General features: G+C 40.6%; 1 protein-coding gene across 4 annotated transcripts in view; it reads right to left on the reverse strand.

The window, feature by feature from the left end:
* Positions 1–22,196, reverse strand: part of CHCHD3 (coiled-coil-helix-coiled-coil-helix domain containing 3) — a 239,570-nt gene that overhangs the window by 179,073 nt on the left and 38,301 nt on the right. For all 4 annotated transcript variants that reach the window (XM_077837108.1, XM_077837097.1, XM_077837128.1 and 1 more), the window contains exon 3: positions 20,540–20,621. In XM_077837108.1, coding sequence (XP_077693234.1) covers positions 20,540–20,621 — 82 coding nt within the window. The remainder of the gene's footprint in view (positions 1–20,539; positions 20,622–22,196) is intronic.

Genomic DNA, 22,196 nt, shown 5'->3' on the forward strand with positions numbered 1-22,196 from the left:
TCCACTTTGGTAGCCTACCAAATAAGTGGCTGAATTTTGGAGACTTGAAAACTGATTTAGGGGACAATTTTACCTGGATCTAAGGCCCAGGCAACTTTAAGTTACATAATTTGAAAATAACCATCATTATTCATAAAGACTTCAATTTATGCCATAGAGTCCTGCGGATAGTGAATTATTTGTCAATAAATGGCAAAGGATATTTTTAGACTATATAACTTTTGATGTCTAAAAGCTTCACAGGAGTGAAACTGACATTCTCCTGTCTTGAAGAACTCAACCCCATAGCTGCTTGTCGTCTGAGAGTCTTAGCAGCAGAGCTCCACTCATGTGGACCTCCACTCCTACAAACACCAAAGGCACAGCAGAGGAGCATCTCTTCTATACCCTCCAGCCAGGTAAAGGGGATTTAGATCAACAGGGAAATCCTGTCATCACTATATTTATCCATTACATCTTACACTGTTGAAGTATAAATATAAATTTGTGTATGTGTGGATATGGTCCAGTTCAACCATAAATTATGGGACTTGATGCAGGTATTCTTGGGAAAAGTCTGTTACACAGTAGGTCAAACTAAATTACTGTAATTCTCCCTCCTTGACTTCAGTCTCTGAAACCGCCAACATCTTCCATCACCTAAAACACAATTGTGCATCTCCTGCTGCCTTGACTTATTTATTTTCCCTGCTCTGAAGAGCAAGGAATAGGATATGTGTAAAGAGAGTGCCAGTTATAAATGATATTAAAATTATACACAGATTTATAAAAAAAATTCCTTTTTTGGCTCAACTGTCAATAGTTCATAGAATCATAGAATATCAGAGTTGGAAGGGACCTCTGGAGGTCATCTAGTCCAACCCCCTGCCCAGAGCAGGACCAATCCCCAACTAAATCATCCCAGCCAGGGCTTTGTCAAGCCTGACCTTAAAAACTTCTAAGGAAGGGGTTTCCACCACCTCCCTAGGTAACGCATTCCAGTGTTTCATCACCTTCCTAGTGAAAAAGTTTTTCCTAATATCCAACCTAAACCTCCCCCACTGCAACTTGAGACCATTACTCCTTGTCCTGTCATCTGCTATCACTGAGAATAGTCTAGACCCATCCTCTTTGGATCCACCTTTCAGGTAGTTAAAAGCAGCTATCAAATCCCCCCTCATTCTTCTCTTCCATAGGCTAAACAATCCCAGTTCCCTCAGCCTCTCCTCATAAGTCATGTGTTCCAGACCTCTAATCATTTTTGTTGCCCTTCGCTGGACTCTCTCCAATTTTTCCACATCCTTCTTGTAGTGTGGGGCCCAAAACTGGACACAGTACTCCAGATGTCAAATAGAGGGGAACGATCACGTCCCTCAATCTGCTGGTAATGCCCCTACTTATACACCCCAAAATGCCATTGGCCTTCTTGGCAACAAGGGCACACTGTTGACTGAAAACCAAGAGAAAGTTGCTGAAAACCAAGAGAAAGCCTTGTTGACTTAATCATTATTTGTTTCCACTAGTATCTACATTATGCTACACACTGTATAAATATCCACTGAGATGGTCTGGTGATAGGCAGCTGTATAAAACACTAAGATAGACAGTACAAATACAAAAAACAAAACGGCTTTCACCCAAAGAGCTCAAAGCCAATAATCCATCTACTATGTTAACTGTCTGCAGCTCTCAAAATTATCAATAAAAATGTCACAGACTGTGCTTGCTAATTCATGCTGCAATCTGGACACAGGCTCCTGACAATTTGACTACTACCTATTCTGTACAGAGTTCGTCTTTTTTAGGCAACTACGGTGCAACAGGATGCCTTGTTTCTAAGAGACGCAAACCGAAATCATTCACACGTGAAACAGCATAGCAAAAAATACAGGAGAGTTTAACCAGTTTAATTTATGATTTTATGCCACAGGCATGAAGGATCTAACTCAGGACAGTAAAGCTGCTTTAAATAGTTTATGTATGTGTTTAGTTTTGAGATCTTTTTTCCCCATCTTTGTATAACTTGCAATGAAATTGCTTCCCGATTTAATACTATGTAAGTCTCCTCGTGGAATCTGCAAAGACAATCACGATATTGTGGCAACAATATTAATTATCCATTAAAATGAATGGGGCGTTAGCGTGAAAAATTAATTAACGTTTCTCTGCTATGCCTACTCATTTGATACTTTTCAAAATGAAAGATCTCAGCCGTTTGAAAGCAAAGATTTGTTTTAAAATGCAAAGGGGTGAGGAGAAGAGACTGTTCCTCTCCCCTGCCCTTTTTAATCCATAACTGTGAAGTAGTATTGTTTCTGTGATGCTCTCTCTTTAAAACATAACTCACTGGCTCCAAATCATTTTCTGATCTCGCAAAGGAAAATAAACTTATCAAGATGAATCTTCATATACAAACTGTCAGTTCAGATGCTGAGTTTTGAAACTGAAGTGAAAAATTATCCCCTGAAAATTGGAATTTATAAATAAAGGTAATAGTGAATTAAAGCAGTGTCCTCTGTACTTCCCACTTCCAGTCTGCGAGATGCATCTCTGTATGTATTTAGGACTGGGTATAATGGTATTAATGGACAGTCATTCCAATAAGACGTTGGAGAATGCCAAATACTTTTCATTACAAAACGCAATAACGGAAAATAAAATGGGCTTCCATGAGTTTGATATTCCCAAGCCGCCTCAGCCTCATAAGAAACAGGAATTGGAAACATCCTGAGACTTGCATAATATTATGAAGCTGTTATACTGAACTTTAACGTGTACAACAGATTGTGATTGTGTTTGCTTATTACAGATGTTATGAAGAAAGAAAAGTAAATTGATCTTGTAAATCAGGTCAATACAGGAATGTTGTCGACAGTATCAGAGTATTTTGCCCATTTTAACATTTTAATATACAGCCAATGGCCTTCCACCACATCCCCTGGGAATTCGATTCTCTGCTCCACAAGATTTGTTTGGAAATCAGAATATTTCCATTCTATGTTCTTTTTTGCAGAATTTCATATCCCACTATACCTCTGAACCTGGAAATGAAAGCAGTATTGCAGAGTGTGGATTATACCTTTCCTACTCAATGGTATGATGCCCTGGTCAGAAGTCACATTTGCTTTTCTTGCCAGCTGGTAACCAATTTTTTATGTCTACTTTCTCAAGCTTGTCTGTCACTACAAATATCCTCTGAAATGAACAGGGTTGGGGTTTTTTGGTACTGTATGTTGTATTAAATAGCAACTAAGTTCAACAAGACTTGTAGAAAAAATAATATGTGATAGCATAAATATTATATCAAGGCATACATATAAGGGGGAAGAATTAAGGTTGCACAGGCTACCTTACTTGTGCCATTTCCTAAGGTTTGAGTGTTTTACTTTGCAATCTTAATGATGTTCTTTTAACAGTTATACTTTTAAATAGAATAGTTACACTGCATAGGATGAAAAATTGTAAACACTTGTTCTTCAAGGTTGCCAGGGATTAGGAAGAAACTTCCCCTACTAGCAGGTTATTCCAAAATTGAACTTTACAGGGTTTCTTGAATCTCTCTGAAGCACTTGATACTAGCCCGTCAGAGAGAGGACACTGGACTACTGGTACGATCCAATATGACATTTCCTATATTCCTAAATATAATTACCAGTTAGATAATGTCCCCAACTGCTTTTTAAGACAAAGGTCATTCATTCCAAAAGTTATTAAATCCTTGCTCCAAAACTCCCAAAATGAAAATTGTACTCTCAGGCACTCTCCACTGTAAGATGTGAGGGCTGTCAATCCTCTGTCATATAGCCAGCAGCACTGTAAATATATTACCGCTGTCTGCTTACACAACGCAACAAGAGATGATCAAGAACTCTCAGCCACAGCATATTAAACTACAAACATTTTTCTGATGAAACCAGAGTTTTGTCCCCGTATGTGGGAAGAAGCAACTATTCTAATTTGAAAGGTAATATATCAAACTTAGGTTTCAGAGTAGCAGCTGTGTTAGTCTGTATCCGCAAAAAGAAAAGGAGTACTTGTGGCACCTTAGAGACTAACAAATTTATTTGAGCATAAGCTTTCATGAGCTATAGCTCACTTCATCGGATGCATTCAGTGGAAAATACAGTGGGGAGATCTATATACACAGAGAACATGAAACAGTGGGTGTTACCATAAACACTAACAAGAGTGATCACTTAAGGTGAGCTATTACCAGCAGCAGAGAAAAAAAAACCTTTTGTAGCGATAATCAAGGTGGGCCATTTCCAGCAGTTGACAAGAACATCTGAGGAACAGTGGGAGGGGGGAATAAACATGGGGAAATAGTTTTACTTTGTGTAATGACCCATCCACTCCCAATCTTTATTCATGCCTAGGTTAATTGTATCCAGTTTGCGATTCAGCAGTCTCTTGTTGGAGTCTGTTTTTGAAGTTTTTTTGTATGGTAACACCCATTGTTTCAATGTTCTCTGTGTATATAAATCTCCCCACTGTATTTTCCACTGAATGTATCCAATGAAGTGAGCTGTAGATCACGAAAGCTTATGCTCAAATAAATTTATTAGTATATCAAAGTTAGTTACATGTCACAGCAAAAGCAGAGTTTACTTCAAAAATAAATTAAGTCTAGTTCACAATTCATACAATACCTAACATATTACCCATGTACAATGAATAAGAGAAAATGTATGCATGATTTAGAAATTAAAATACATTGCTCAAACTTTAAATGACTAAAAAAGAAAAATAAAATTCTTTATTGATACTATTTTCCAGAACTATGCCATTAAACTAGAATAAACATGTTATTAACAGAGAAGTCAATAGAAAGCTTTAAAATATACAGTACCACAAAAGGTCAAGCCTCAGTATTGATTTTAATATAACTTTTTGTGCAGCTTCCCAAAGGGTTCTTTTCTAATATTGTTTTTCATTTTTCTTTCACTTTGTACCTTGATTGGTGAATTTGTTGTTCTCCTCTGCAAAAAGCTGTCTACTACAAGAAGCTTGTCGTATACATGACATACTGCTAAGATCTGACAAACCAAGATGGAGAAGGGGTAAGCACTCAAACACATCAGAGTATCAATTAAATGGCAAAATGTATTGCAAATATATACTGAACCCCCCACTCCAAACTCGACCACAACAAAAGAATAAGTTTCAGAGTAACAGCCGTGTTAGTCTGTATTCGCAAAAAGAAAATGAGTACCTGTGGCACCTTAGAGACTAACCAATTTATTTGAGCATAAGCTTTCATGAGCTACAGCTCACTTCATTGGATGCATACTGTGGAAAGTGTAGAAAATCTTTTTATACACACAAAGCATGAAAAAATACCTCCCCCACCCCACTCTCCTGCTGGTAATAGCTTCTAAAGTGATCACTCTCCTTACAATGTGTATGATAATCAAGTTGGGCCATTTCCAGCACAAATCCAGGTTTTCTCCCTCCCCCCCACAGAAGAGTTCCCAGAAGTCACCTACTACAGGACAGGCCTAACAAAGAAAATAACAGAACGCCACTAGCCGTCACCTTCAGCCCCCAACGCATTATTAAGGATCTACAACCTATCCTGAAGGATGACCCAACACTCTCACGAATCTTGGGAGACAGGCCAGTCCTTGCCTACAGACAGCCCCCCAACCTGAAGCAAATGCTCACCAGCAACAACATACCACACAACAGAACCACTAACCCAGGAACCTATCCTTGCAACAAAGCCCGTTGCCAACTTTGCCCACATATCTATTCAGGGGACACCATCACAGGGCCTAATCACATCAGCCACAATATCAGAGGCTCGTTCACCTGCACATCCACCAATGTGATATATGCCATCATGTGCCAGCAATGCCCCTCTGCCATGTACATTGGTCAAACTGGACAGTCTCTACGTAAAAGAATAAATGGACACAAATCAGATGTCAAGAATCATAACGTTCATAAACCAGTCGGAGAACACTTCAATCTCTCTGGTCACGCGATTACAGACATGAAAGTTGCGATATTACAACAAAAAACTTCAAATCCAGACTCCAGCGAGAGACTGTTGAATTGGAATTCATTTGCAAATTGGATACAATTAACTTAGGCTTGAATAGAGACTGGGACTGGCTAAGTCATTATGCAAGGTAACCTATATCCCCTTGTTTTTTCCTATCCCCCCCCACCCCCCCCCCCCGACGTTCTTGTTAAACCCTGGATTTGTGCTAGAAATGGCCCACCTTGATTATCATACACATTGTAAGGAGAGTGATCACTTTAGATAAGCTATTACCAGCAGGAGAGTGGGGTGGGGGGAGGTATTTTTTCATGCTTTGTGTGTATAAAAAGATCTTCTACACTTTCCACAGTATGCATCCGATGAAGTGAGCTGTAGCTCACGAAAGCTTATGCTCAAATAAATTGGTTAGTCTCTAAGGTGCCACAAGTACTCCTTTTCTTTTAAAAAAGAATAAGAAGCTAATGGCTCCATTCTGATCATGTACCACTGAGACCCACCTTCAGGGTGTACATTTTTTCAAAATTAATTTAGAGTTTTCAAGGATTTTCCTTAACAAATGGATGAGGAGGTTTAGAAATATGTCAGACAGAGGCTGCAGTAAGTTATTAAGAACGGACCTCCTGGGTCAGACCAAAGGCCCATCTAGCCCAATACCCTGTCTTCCGACAGTTGCCAGTGCCAGGTGACCCAGAGGGAATGAACAGAAGAGGTAATCATCAAGTGAGCCATCCCTTGTCGTTCATTCCCAGCTTCTGGCAAACAGAGGCTAGGGACAACATTCCTGCCCATCCTGGCTAATAGCCATATATGGACCTATCCTCCATGAATTTATCTAGTTCTTTTTTGAACCTTGTTAAGGTCATTGCCAACTTTCTAATTAGGGTTGCCAACTTTCTAATCGCATAAAACTGAACACCCCGCCCCTGCCCCCACCCCTTCTCCGAGGCCCTACCCCCTGCTCGCTCCATCCCCCATCCCTTGGTCACTCACTCTCCCCCACCCTCACTCACTTTCACCGGGCTGGAGCAGGGGGTTGGGGTGTGGGATGGGGGGAGGGCTCCAGCTGGGGGTGTGGGGTCTCGGTTGGGGCTGGGGATGAGAGGTTTGGGGTGCAGGAGGGGGCTCCAGGCTGGGGCCAAGGGGTTTGGAGTGCGGGAGGGGGTGCGGGGTTTGGGAGGCAGGGAGTTGGAATGTGAGGGGGTTGCAGGGTACAGGCTCTGGGAGGGAGTTTGCGAGAAGGGACTCCAGACTGGGGCAGGGGGTTGGGATGCGGGAGAGAATGCGGGGTCCCGATGGCACTTACCGTGGCTACCAGGAAGCAGTCGCTATGTCCCTGCGGCCCCTAGGCACCTGAGCAGTGAGGGAGGCTCCATGTGCTGCCCTCGTGCCTGCAGGTGCTGCCCCCGCTGCTCCCATTGGTCACAGTTCCCAGTCAATGGGAGCTGGGGAGCCAGCAGTCAGGGGGCAGGCAGCGCGCGGAGCCTCCCTGCCCACCCATGCGCCTAGGGAGCCGCGTGGAACCGGGCAGGTAGGAAGCCTGCCTTAGCTTTGGGCCCCTACTGTGCTGATTTTTAATGGCCCGGTTGGCAGTGCCGACCAGAGCCACCAGTGTCCCTTTTTGACTAGGCATTCTGGTCAAAAACCCAACACCTGGCAACCCTGTAAGTTATCCAACTAATGACACACAAAATGCCATGCTATTTGGGGCCCTATAAAACAAACTTTAGCAATTCATTAACAAGGAATGTGTGAAGAGAAATTGACTGTATTCACTAAAAACATTTGTCAGGTGAACCTCCTATAACAAAGTTTATAAGACTAGATGGTTCAAATGTGACAGAGGTTAGTAGTTACTGAAAGTTATTACCACCTGATGGTTGTTTGGTGACCTATGATAAAATGAACAGATATCATCATCACTAAAAAAAAGTCACAATTAGCAACCCCACTGGCAGTCCCAACAGACTCAAGCAACTTTGGTGTGTGGCTGAGCAAGAATGACTGAATGAGATTGCAAAACAAACTAGAGGCTTGTATACATAAACGGAGTTGCACTGGTTTGACTAAAGGTGCAATTTAAAAACTGACTTTGTTAAGTCAGTGCAAGACTTTGAGACCACTTATTTTGGCTTAATTTAAGTCAATTAAGAAAAGGCTTAAATTGAAGAGAAATAAGCCACTCGAACAGAAATAAGAGTTTCTACGAAGGGGTTTAAAAACCAATTTAAGTTAACTTCTGCATATTGCTGAATTTTTATAACAGAAAATATTAAGCAACAGCTTTCCATATAATTAATACTTTTTATTTTCTTGTTTATGTATAAAAATCAGCCATTTCAGGTCTTGGAATAGAGTGCCCAGCAAGTCTCAGAGCAGAGTTACTACTGCTGAGCGACTGAACAACATAGGAGCATATTTCTTATCTGTTTTGGGATTTTTTTAGAGGGAGGAAAAGATTTAAAGACAGTGATTTTTGAATGTCTCAAGAACTGAGTGCTTGACTTGTGGATGATATTTTTAACACCCAGGACAATACAAACTTGACTAGAGCAAATCTACAGCAGCTCTGATTTTCAAGCTTCCAAGTGCATGACAGTGTCTTGACTGATTAACTTGCTTTAAAGGGTCTCCTTTAAAAAAGGACACAATAAAATAGCCTTTAGTTGTACAAGGCCTTTCTCTGTGCTTTCTGTCATCACTTTATAAGCTCCATAAAAAAAAAAAAGGGGGTGGGGGGCACAGAAGAGAAATCAGGCGTGCAGAAAAAGGTCATTGCCAGCATCCCTCCAAGACAGTTACACATCAGCAAACTACACAGATACACATTATCTGAAGCTTTTACAAAGCTATCCACGTAAATGCACACATATGTCATCGTTGACAAGGAAATAAAAAGTTACAACAGTGTACATTTTACCTAATTAGGGAGTACAAGTCCTGAGCTGGCATTAGGATTTGTAGAATCCTCTTCCCCTCAATTTGTCCTTTTCTCATAAAAATCCCATCTCTCCCAGGATACAAAATATAAAGGAACATATAGGAATGACAGAGTAGGTCATGCTGGTGGGGGAGTGGCTCTATACGTGAAAGAAAGCATGGAGTCAAATATAATAAAAATCCTAAATGAATCGAACTGTACCATAGAATCTCAATGGATGGAAATTCCATGTTAAATGATAAGCGTATAGCAGTAGGAATATACTACCAGCCACCTGACCAGGAGGATGATGCTGATTATGAAATGCTCAGTGAGATTAGAGGCTACAAAAACAGAAAACTCAATAATAATGTAGGATTTCAACTATCCCCATACAGACTGGGTACATGTCACCTCAGGACGGGATGCAGAAGTAAAGTTTCTACACACAATTAATGACTGCTTCTTGAAGCAGCTAGTCCTGGAACTCACAAAGTGAGAGGCAACTCTGGATTTAATCCTAAATGAAGCACAGGGTCTGGTCCAAGCGGTGAATATAGTTGGACTTCTGGGTAATAGCAACCATAATATAAATAAATGTAACATCGGGGGGGGGGGGGGGGGTGCAGTGGAGAGAATACCAAAGAAGCCCACCATAGCCGCATTTAACTTCAGAAAGAGGGACTACAGAAATATGAGGAAGCTAGTAAAACAGAAATTAAAAGGAACAGCAAAGGAACAGTCACAAGAGTGAAATGTCTGCAAGCCGCATAGAAACTTTAAACACACACACACTCAGAGTAAGAGAGGCTCAAATTAAATGCATACCCTAAATGGAAGAAAAGAAAAAAGAAAAAAAAAAAAAAAAAAAAAAGTAAGAGCAACAAAAAAATGCCACCATGGCTAAACAGAGTAAAGGAGGAGATTAGAGGCAAAAAGGCAATCTTTAAAAATGGGAAGTCAAATTCTAGTGAGGAAAACAGAAAGGAGCATAGAAAGTATAAGTAGGCAGGCCAAAAAAGAATTTGAACAATTAGCAAAAGACACAAAAACTAACAGCAAAAAAAATGTTAAGTACATCAGAAGCAGGAAGCCTGCCAATCAACCAACCAGCGGGGCCACTCAATGAAGACAAAGCTGTTGCAGAAAAGCTAAATGAATTATTTGCATCGGTCTTCATGGGAGAAGATTTGGAGATTCCCACACCTGTGGAACTCATTGCCAGGGGATATTGTAAAGGCCAAAACTATAACCCATTAAAAAAAGAATTAGATAAGTTAATGGAAGCTAGATCCATCAATGGCTATTAGTCAAGATGGTCAGGGATGCAACCCCATACTCTGGATGTCCATAAGCCTCTGACTGGGCATGGATCACTTGAGAATTGCTCTGTTTTGTTCATTCCCTTTGAAGCATCTGGTGTTCGTCACTAATGGAAGACAGGATACTGAGCTACATGGACCACTGATCTGACCAAGTATGGATGTTCTCATGTTCCTCTTCTGTTCCTCTCATGTGATTGGGAGGAACAAGCCCTACTAGCCAGTTCTCACAACAGACTAGCAGAGAACATACTTGACTTCAATGGCGCTATGCTAATTTACATCAGCTGAGAACACTGTCCACGATCCTCACTCTGATCACTATGGCTACGATTAGTACACATAGCTAATAGCAGAGGGCGGATCCATGCACGAAGACAGCCCACAGTCCCAGCCAACAAGATGCCAAAATTCAGATCAATACAAGCTCTCATGGAACAATTTACATAGTGGTCTTTACATAGTGTAAATTTACATAGTGACTACTATTTCATGGATATATTGTTTCCTCCATTTCCCCATTCACCAACTCAGAAAAGCAGACAGACAAAGCATTAGCCTTTTAGTAAAATCCTAGCTTCAGACAATTAGTACTGGTTTTGTTTTGGGAGAAGAGAAAAACCGACAGCAGAAAAAGGGAAAATATTTAATTAACAAAAAAAAAAGTTCCTTACCAGTGAAACCGAGAACCCAAGAGTCACTAAGAAATCCAGAGAGGATGGATAAGTTAGCAATTTATTTTTTCATTATAAAAACAACCACTTCTTACAGGCACAGCAGAAGCAGTGCTCTTTCAGTAGGAAACTGAATGAGAGAAAGGTGTCTCAGGATACAGTGGTGTGTCCCATCCATAAGTATACCAGAGACACACACAATTAAAATGTTAACGTTCGTCATGAATGTTTTGCCAAATCACATATGAAATACATGGACATACACACATGTAGAACAGAAATAATCAAACAAAATGCACAAATAAAATTTAGTTAAACTGAACTATTTCCAAGATCAATAAGGTTGTTTGAAAGGCAAAGAAATTTCAAATACTTGGACGCAATAGTTATTACTGTTTGTCTTTTACAATAAGTCTCTTCTTTCACTCATCCTCCTTGTTTCTCAATGAACTGTCAGATTTATTTAACTGACTGACAACAAGCAAACCTCAGCTACAAGTTCATCAATATCATAATAAAAATTTTAACTTATTCTCCCCTTTTGATTTCCTTTTATACACTTTCTTCTGTATCTGCCTTTTAGATTGCAAACTCTTGGAGGCAACTGGATCTGTGTCTTACACAGCACCAAGCACACTGATGAACAAATAATTCTACTTCCAAGGGCAGAATGTCAAGATATCTACCATATTGGAATTGGAATTGCTGTGCAGGTTGCATATTAAACCTGCACCTCCTTCAATGTTCACCAACTTGGGGGAGGAGAGGAGTTTGCAACAGTATTTAGGCCACGGACCTGTAAATCAAATTCTAGGGTTCTGACACGAACTTTCTGTATGCCCTGGAGCAAGTCAGTTAACTCTTCTGTGCCTCAATTTTCCCATCTCTAAAGTTCAGAATGTTTACTCTTCTACCTCTCAGGTGTGCCTTGAAGCATATTAAATATTTGCATATGCTCCAAAATACCCAGATGAAAGGCACAATCTGAGCAACTATCACAGTTATTATGTAGTTAGTCACCCACCACTGTTAACAAGGATAGTTCCAAATACCACCTACTGGCAGTAGATAGCAAGCCTGAGTAATAGCATAAGCCGGAAAACTGTGAAAGTAGAAGAACACTGGAGGGTTGGAAAATCTGAGACTTCATAATACATAAAGTTTGTTTCTTGGCAACAAACCCATCTAGCTTAATATCATTTCTCTCTATTGCGGATATGAATTTTGTTACTTCGTGATCTCTAGTGCTAGCTTAATGCTGTCACTCTCTCCCAAAGGCATGCACACTGCTCCACTGAGTTGTGGAGATTTCTCAGCAGAACTCAATGGAGCAGGTGCATCTTGCTGACCAGAAGCAGATTCTCATCTCTGAAGTTCATGAGCCATGGCACCATCTGGCACAATGCACGCCATTTCTGTGCCATCAAGACAAATATTTCCAATTATATGAAAATCTTTTACTGGCACATCAACAGCAAGTTCAAACTACCATCATTACCGATATGAACATCAGAATAGTGACACAAGCCAAGTTAGAAATGCAAGGTTTATCTATCATCCTCCCACCCCCATTGAGGGGGAATCTGGAGGACTGCCCTCACCATCACAAGCACTGAAAATTTTATTCACGTGTTTTATACAATTTTGTATCTTGACAAAGAATTAAATCACTAACATCACCTCCACGTTTGCTTCTGTACCAGATACTGTTCACACATTTTAACCAACTTGGAAAAACAGTGTGTGTAAACAATCATTTCCTGATTTTTACTGTTGTAAAACTGCATCTTCCCATGCCTCTTACCCGACTCTTTTCGGTCATCTTTTACAGAATTATGTATATTTGAGGCTGTAAGCTACTCTGGGCAAAGACCTATGCTTTTTCATTGTTTGTGAAGTTTCATGCACTCAATCTAAATAATTAACATGCAAAGGTTCTAACAGATGCTTAATTTTTGTTTTTTGAAGAGATGTACAGCTCTTTACACTAATTTTTATTCTTAGTTTTCAGTACATCAAGTCTAATTTGCTTCTAATATCTATATAAGGAATGTAGTTACTGATATGAAATGGTGAAGAGACTATGTGAACGCTCTGCTTTATTATTTTCTGTCTTTATCCTTTTCTCAATGTGCTTCTGTTATATTTAATGAAAAATACCGGAGCCCTGCTGTGACAAATTTAACACCTGTAAATTCCCATGACTGTAACCAAAGTCTGCGTAGCTCAGTAGATGTGCCTGCACAATAGTTCAAAGACAGTAAATACAAACTCCGCTGAAGCTGAACTACAGTCACAGTATCACTTCTCTTAAAAAACAAACAAAAAAAACCTTATATGAAAAGCATTTCTAATGTGGAAAAACAAAAGGCAAAAACAAACAATTCAGCTATTTAAAACAAGTGCCCATAATTAATGCTAACTCAGTCCCTCACTGGAGTATCTAAGGCCATACTGTGCAGTATCTTAAGGTTCTATGATTGAACAAGACATGGCTAACGTGTACCGTTTCCCCAAATCATTCTGAGTGTTGTCTTCTTTTAAAAAGGTGTACTGAGGAACAGTCTATGTAGAGCTAGCACATTAATCCAATTTGTTAGCATGCGTGGCTGAATTTCTAGTATAACATCTGTACAGATGCTTCATTACAACATTGTTAAGAAAAGTCAGAGGACAGTCTGGTGAAAAGTGTAGAGGTAATGGAAACATAGGATGAAATTCTGGGTCCACTGAAGTTAGTGGCAGAACTCCCACTGAGTTCAATAGGTTCAGAATATCACCTCATAGTGTTAATTCTTTTAGTTACAAGTTTCCTTGAGATAATCGTGGGTTGCTCTGAAGACTGATAATTGTGTGACATAGTTCATCTTCAAAATCCCAACAACTTGCACCTTTTGGAAAATAACAAAAAACCTAGGGGAGAGAGAATCCAAAGCAACTCTGGGGGAATTGTGATCTCATGGAAAATCTCTGATTTCTATTAGCCTCTCATATTGCTCAGGATTTAACTTGACATGTTCTCAGAGAAACAGATGATGGGATTCAGCATCATATCCAGTCACCCAAACACACATGTGCAAAGGTATCAAAGCCACAGATCTGTATTTTACAAATATACAAACACACTTTTTAAATTAAAGTCTTGGAAATGTATGCTATGAGAGCACTGACAAAAATACAGCGTTCAGCTCTGTGGAAAATGTTAGGAAATGTTTGTTCAAAAGTCAGCAGTTGGAGGAGGACCTTTGGAGGAGTGAGCATGGAGAATTACCAGCAGGAGATAGTCTGGTCTGGGCTTGCTGAAGTTGACAAGAAACATCTCTCCAGAATCCAGAGACTGGCCCATCAGGAATGACAGAGGTCCTGGCTGCCAACAGAGTAGCGGGGACACCAAATTAGAGTACATTGGAGTGGTTTATGAAAAAGAAGCCTGAAATGGGGTATGAAATAAGCTTTTCTGGGGCTTGAAAAGGACAGTGGGCACTGCCAGATGATTAGCCCTGAAGTGGACTCCTAGGTTTTAATTTTACGTAATAAATTACAAATTTTGTTAATTCTTCCTCGAGTGAAGGTATGGTGAAAAGTGATTTCTGCAGCAGGCTTCAAAGAACACCCACTGTCCCTATCAGGGGATCCCTGTACTTGAGGACAGGGTCCTCATAACAAAGAAGCAGAAAGAGGGGGAGTTCCAAAGCAAAATTTCGAAGTGAGAAGTTTAGGGGTGGCAGCAGGTAACCAAAGCCAAGGTCACAGGAAACCTGAGGTCATGAGAAGCCCAATCCTGCAAATCCTTAAACACATGCTCACATATGTGAGGAGTCCATTTGAACTCAATGTGTAAAGTTAAACATGGACATAATTAATTTCAACTTCAATTTTATTTTTAATTGAAAGTGATGTAAAACTTATTAGATGTTGTTTTTCCACTTTTAACTAATAATGAATGTGAAGTACCCCTCAATAACCAAAACTAGAAGAGAATATTTTAAAAGTTGCATTTGTAAAACGAAGAACAGAGTCTAGAAGCCACTAGTACTTCTGTGTAATCAAGTCATTTCTTTCCTTTGCACTTTGATCTTTGAAGACAGCAGAAGACATCCTATAATGAGATCAGGAAGTAGCCATATACAGTGAACACATGCACTTAGATAATCAGCACATTCCTTTTTTATTAGATATCTCAGCTCAAACAATTACACCTTTCAGATGCTTCGAAGCATCTTTATGTTTAATAGCATTTTTACTATGAGAATAAGGTTGAAGAAAGCAGACTTTTTTTGAAAGAGGAATAAAAACACAGCTATGTTTCACATGCTATTGTGTGTAAAAAGCTATAAAGCTAATTTAGAGACATGAAAGCATAAACTCGATGTACATTCTGATACAGTCCAGCTTTAAGTGCTTTTATAAAGAAAAGGTAGCAATGAAAAAGTAATATGTTTTCAAATTAAATTGCTTACAAAAGAAATAAAAATCCAAGCACAGCTAAGTTTTTAATAATAGAATGTGGTATCATTTAACTTCACTAATGTAAAGAACTGGGGTGAAAGATGTAAAAGCTATTTTTTGATGCATGAGCATTCTGACAGGCACACACCTCTCTACAAATTTCATCAAAAAAGATATTCGATGTGCTGACTGGCTTTTCTAGATAAAAGCTGTGAAAAAGATGTCAAAGGCTAGGGGTCAGAACTGGTGACATTTTTCTCTCTGTCAAAGTCTCTGACAAACGGATTGAGGGAGCAGGTGAGACGTTAATCACAACTGTATATTTTTTTACTACTCACATGTATACCATTAGGTTCCTGCCAAATTGGCCTAGAACAGTCATGGTAGATACCCCCATAGCATTTTGTTATTCAGGGAAGACTACCAACTTACTTTCTAATGCACAGCTCCAGATGTACAAGCCTTGACATATGCACAATGTAAATCACTCCCCAGGAAATTTCAACAACACTTTTGTTGCATTTTTCTTCTAATAGGTGCTAATGCATGTGTAGGGAAACAGAATTAACCTAAGCTTCAAGATCTTATCTACATTTTTGCATTTGAATTAAAAAAAAAGGATACCATCAAAAGTATTCCTTCCCCATCCATGTTTATAACCATCTGGAAGGCTGAAAACCATTTTAAGCATTACATGGTAAGCGGGTTTGCTATGATATGTTCTGGACATGTTGGGCTACTAGTGTTTAAAAGTGAATCATTTGCTTCAGCACTCTAACTCAATTTTAATGAAAAATTACATGGACTCTGTAAAAAGGTAGTGGTGGGCTGGGGAGGGGCCTTAGCAGACTGGTGTGGGAAGTTCCAGAGAAGGAAGAGAGGGGTCAACGTTTTGCTTCTACTAAAAAGTATGGATCATGACTCAGAACACTGCTGAGTCGGATCAAAAAGGGATCCTGGCGGCTCCAGCCAGCACCACTGACTGGGCCATTGACTGTCCGGTTGGGGGTGCTGTGCAGCATGGCTGGCAGGCTCCCTGTTAGCCTCTGCACCACGCGGCTCCCGGGAAGCAGCTGGTATGTTTGTCCCCACTCCAGCTCCTACACCTACCTAGGGCAGAGGTGTGGAACCTAGAACCCCCGGGCAGGATTCAGCCCCAGGGTTCATTTCATCCAGCCCACGGTGCCCCCCCGCAGGGCTGGAGCTGCGAGCTCAGGCTCACCCCATTGTGGGGGGAACCCCCTGAGCTTCCGTGCCCCCCCAGCGGGTAAGTGGCCCACGATTGATTTTTTTCTGTGGGTCAATGGCCCGTGACAGAAAAAAGGTTCCCCACCTGAGCCCACTCCCCCAGCCGGAGCCCTCACTCCCTCCCCCATGCCCCAACCCCCCTGCCCCAGCCCTGATCCCCCTACCACCCTCCAAACCCCTCACTCCCAGCCTGGAGCACCCTCCTGCACCCCAAACCTTCATCCCTAGCCCCACATCAGAGCCCACATCCCCAGCCAGAGCCCTCACCCTCTCCACACATCCCAAACCCCTGCCCCAGCCCAGAGCCCTCAGCCCTCTCCCACACCTGAACCTCTCATTTCTGAGACCACCCCGGAACCCACACCCCCAGCCCAGAGCCTATACCTCCTCCCACACCCCAACTCCCTTCCTCAGCCCGGAGCCCCCTCCCATACTCTAACCCCTCAGCTTTGCCCCTGAGCCCGGAGCCACCTCCCATACCCCAAACCCCTCAACTCTAGCCCCACCCCAGAGCCCGCACCCCAAGCCAGAGCCCTCATCCCCGGTGAAACTGAGCGAGCGACAGAGGGAGAGGGGACTGAGTGAGTGGGAGCGGGGCCTCAGAGAAGGGGCAGGGCAAGGGTGTTCAATTTTGTGTGAGCAGAAAGTTGGCAACCCTATTGCTGAGACATCCTTTGCACCCCTGCTCCCTATATAGATTACTATACTCTTCCCAGCATGAATAAAGTACGTGGGCTAAACATTGGTTGCATATGGAACCTAAACAACAAAAAGCCATTCACAGAAGGACCTATAGAGCAGCGTCTGTAGGGTTCAGCAGAGCCTGATCTAGAGTGGAACACTTGCAACCCCATAGCTTTACATTAGCCAGAGTAATTCTAGCATATTCATAAAATGCAAATATCAACTAGAATGTAACCCACAGTATCTGATCAAGACCTCACATCAAGATCAGTGTGAAAAAATTTGCACCTTTTAAGACTGCAAGACAACTTTAAAAAAAAAAATGAACACTGTTGAAAAAATTTTAAATAACTTTGGCACACTGCATAGAAAGAAAAAATGAAGAAAAGAAAACCTGATGCTTCTTTCTTACTTAAGATTATTATGTACAAGATTCAAAGATTACTGCCAAGAGCTGAGTTTTCTTATCATAGACTCTTCAAACCTCACCTCATTTTAAGACAAGAGAAGTGCATAAGTAGGGGCATTGCCAGCAGATTGAGGGACTGATCGTTCCCCTCTATTCGACATTGGTGAGGCCTCATCTGGAGTACCTGTGTCCAGTTTTGGGCCCCACACTACAAGAAGGATGTGGAGAAATTGGAGACAGTCCAGCGAAGGGCAACAAAAATGATTAGGGGACTGGAACACTTGACTTATGAGGAGAAGCTGAGGGAACTGGGATTGTTTAGTCTATGGAAGAGAAGAATGAGGGGGGATTTGATAGCTGCTTTTAACTACCTGAAAGGATCCAAAGAGGATGGATCTAGACTATTCTCACTGATAGCAGATGACAGGTCAAGGAGTAATGATCTCAAATTGCAGTGGGGGAGATTTAGGTTGGATACTAGGAAAAACTTGTTCACTAGGAGGGTGGTGAAACACTGGAATGCGTTACCTAGGGAGGTGGTGGAATCCCCTTCCTTAGAAGTTTCTAAAGGTCAGGCTTGACAAAGCCCTGGCTGGGATGATTTAGTTGGGATTGGTCCTGCTCTGGGCAGGCTGTTGGACTAGATGGCCTCCAGCGGTCCCTTCCAACTCTGTTATTCTATGGTTCTAAGAGAGATCTTATCACCTATAGTATTTTTCTTACATTGACAACAAAATTCTTTATCACTAGCTAAATTCAGGCATGACTGTCAGCAATGATCTTTGCAAAACATGAAATCAGATGTTGAAAAGAAGGTCTGACAAAGCCAATCTGCTTTTTACCAAGGCAGGGCAAATGAAAATTGAATCACGGATATCCACCAATGAAAAAGTCTCAGGTCATAAAATAATAGAACCACAAAATAAAAATTGCCACATGGTAAAAATGTTTACAAATTGCAATAAGTTAATCCTAAATGGAAGTACTAATCAAAATTTCTAAATTAAATTAAAAATAGCTGTGATATTTCAAAGAGAAGAGATTTTACCCTAACATATTGATTGGCTTTACTGCTTAATCAAAGGGGACTGATTATGTTTTAGAGCGTTTGTATTCTAGTATCCAATTATATACTCCGTCAACCTAATCCAATTAAATAATGTAGTGCTGTACAGGAAACAATTGAAATATATGCAGACAATTTTAGTAGTACTCATGAAATTATGATTTAAGAAATCTACCATAATGAGCCTTTCTCCCCACTCAAAAGGGAAAGGACAGTACCTGGTTTAGGATTTTTGTTCCATATGTTTGAAAATATATACGATGCACCCAGAACATGAAAGAATTAGTTAACTTGAGTATGTGTCACCAATGACAGAACAGACATTCTTCAAAACCTGGTTAGTAATTCAAATATTTTTAAAATAATTGCTAATGGATTATTATACACTATTTAAAATATGTCCTAACAATTTCAGGATCCAAGGCCTCATAACCTCTTTTCCCTGTGAACCATTAAACAGCCACTCATAGTAAATAACATTTGTGAGGAACAGATAATAAAAATTAAAAGGACACAAAGAAATCATGAAGTAGCTTCTTTCCATTGAGCTGTTAGTACAGCACTTTGCATCTTTAAAGCAGTATGCGAGCACTAAGTATTAAAGCAGTTCCAGAACTGAACAAAACACAGAAACATTGGACAAGAAACTAACACTTTTCCTGATGTCAAAATTTACTCTTGTTCAAGTAGAAGAGTTCTAAAGCTGTGTCTACACTAAAGAGGCTTGGTCTACATTTAAAAAAAATTAGGTAGACCTAACTATGTCACTCAGAGCTGTGAAAAAATTCACACCCTAAGCTCCATAATTAGATCAACCTAACCCCTGGTGTAGACGTGGCTAGGCTGATAGAAGAATTCTTCCATTGACCTGACTACTGCAGGAGACATGGATTAACTGCATCGATGGAAAAACCCCTTCCATCAGCGTAGGAAGCTTCTGCACTATGGCAGTGCATCGGCACAGCTATATCACTGTTGCTCTGCCACTGTAGCAGCTGTAATGTAGACATGCCCAGAGGCTATACCAGCACAGCTATGCAAGCATAACCCCATAGCGCAGATGCAGCCTACACCAATGGAAGGGGTTTTCCCTCAGTGTAGGGATACCACCTCCCTGACTCATGGTAACTATGTTGATAGATTTCAGAGTAACAGCCGTGTTAGTCTGTATTCGCAAAAAGAAAAGGAGTACTTGTGGCACCTTAGAGACTAACCAATTTATTTGAGCACGAAAGCTTATGCTCAAATAAATTGGTTAGTCTCTAAGGTGCCACAAGTCCTCCTTTTCTTTTTATGTTGATAGAAGTATTCTTCCGTTGGCTTAGCTGCATCTATACTGGGGGTTAGGTCAGCATAACTGTGGTGGTCAGGAGTGTGTTTTTTCCACGCCCCAAACAGACGTACCTATGTCAACCTAATTTAAGTGTAGGCCAAACCTAAATAGCACACCTCTGCATTTTTCTTAGAGTTACTTCCATGCAGCAAAGTGTTTTCTAGGACTACAGATTTAGTTTAAAAAGTGAAGAAACTGGCCCAACAAGGCAAGTCGGGCTTGTGATGTCAAAGCAATTTAGATCAAAATTTAATATGAGCAGTTAATTTGTTTTAACAATGCTTAACACCAAAACGTACAATATAAGTAAAAGGACTGCTAAGAGTTTCTACTGATGGCACTGTAGTTCAATATTTACATTAAACAGATCTTAATCCTCCTCAGTTACTGTAACCTATCAAAAGCATTACATAAATTTAAAAAATATAGTTACAGCTGATTACAAACAAACCTTTTTTGAGATTCAGTCTCCCTCCTGGCTTGTTCCAATGTCAATTCTTCAGCTACTCTTTTCTTTAGTTCTTCTTCATTAACTACAATTAGCAAAAAAAAAAAAAAAAAAAAAATTAACTTTAAACTTGACAATTTAAAAATATGTTGGAGGAACACAGTATTATGTCCAATTACAGAAGCAAGCAAAATTTTGCAAACAGTTTTTTATTTTCTTCATTTCTCTATTCAGCAATGTATGCATTTTCCTCAAATTGTCTTCATTACAAATTTTCAATTAACACACTCCCACCAAAAAAAAGTTATGTCATGTCATAAGAGACACACACACACCCCACATAAATCTTCCTGTAACTTTGAACCTCTAACACCTTAGCATCAACAAATAAACTGGGTTAGGAGGGAAACAAGTTCCAGTAAGAAGGATGCTCCTCTGGTAGCTCCCTTTTGTTTAAGGGAACTATCTCAAGTGCCTCCTCTAATATCTACTGTGGCAAGGAGAAAGAATCATATATTCGGATCCCAAAGCACTTAAGACATTAAGGTTAAAGCCAACACCCTGACCTCCACCCAGGAACTTAACAGAAATCAGTACAGTTTCCAGAGTGCTGCCTCACACATCACTCAAATGGCCTGCTGCATTTTGCATTACCCTGAGACTAAATGGTCCCAAATGGATAAGGGAAGCAGGTTCACATCAGAGAAAGATTTGCACACTTCTAGATAGGCCCAAACTGAAAAAAAAAAATAAAAATCATCTTCGCCACAGGCTACTATTTGATCTTCCAAAAATCAGTCATGAACCTACTAAAAGTCCAAGACTGTACAGTCTGAGTCAAAAATAGCAGACTCATCCCCCCCATCTCTTAACCAGGGCTAGAAAGCTCACCCATGCCAGCTACTCCGGTTGCTTTCATCAAATCATTATCACTGCTTTGGTTTTATCTGCATTTGGCCTAACCCAGCAGAGTCTCAAATTCTCATTCTATCCTCGGAGCAGTATAGTTACACCAAACTAATTCTCTGCCGATGCAACCGCACTGAAGCAGCATTTCAGATGTAGACCTGCCCTTATGCTTGGTCTACACTACAAATTTATGTCTGTATAACTGTGTCGCTAATGATAATCACCACAAATCCAGGGTATAACAAGAACGTCTGAAGGGGGCCCCCTCAGAGAAAACCTGGATTTGTGCTAGAAATGGCCCACCTTGATTATCATACACATTGTAAGGAGAGTGATCACTTTAGATAAGCTATTACCAGCAGGAGAGTGGGGTGGGGGAAGGTATTTTTTCATGCTTTGTGTGTATAAAAAGATCTTCTACACTTTCCACAGTATGCATCCGATGAAGTGAGCTGTGGCTCATGAAAGCTTATGCTCAAATAAATTGGTTAGTCTCTAAGGTGCCACAAGTACTCCTTTTCTTTTTACTTCTTTCCAGATACTCCCCTAGTGCTAAGGAGACAGGGTGGGGTGTCTGACCATCATTAAGGACCATCAACTCATTTTGCAGCTCTCCCTTCATTCTGTCAGGGCATGCCAGAAAGAGGAACTATGGATTCAGAGGAGACTTCATGAACCGGATGACTGCAGACCAACAGAGGGGTCTTGGAACCCTGAAAGGTCATGAACCCCAAAGAATGCTCAGAACTCA

This window comes from Eretmochelys imbricata, chromosome 1 (assembly GCF_965152235.1).
Source record: "Eretmochelys imbricata isolate rEreImb1 chromosome 1, rEreImb1.hap1, whole genome shotgun sequence".
NCBI classification, from domain to species: domain Eukaryota; kingdom Metazoa; phylum Chordata; order Testudines; family Cheloniidae; genus Eretmochelys; species Eretmochelys imbricata.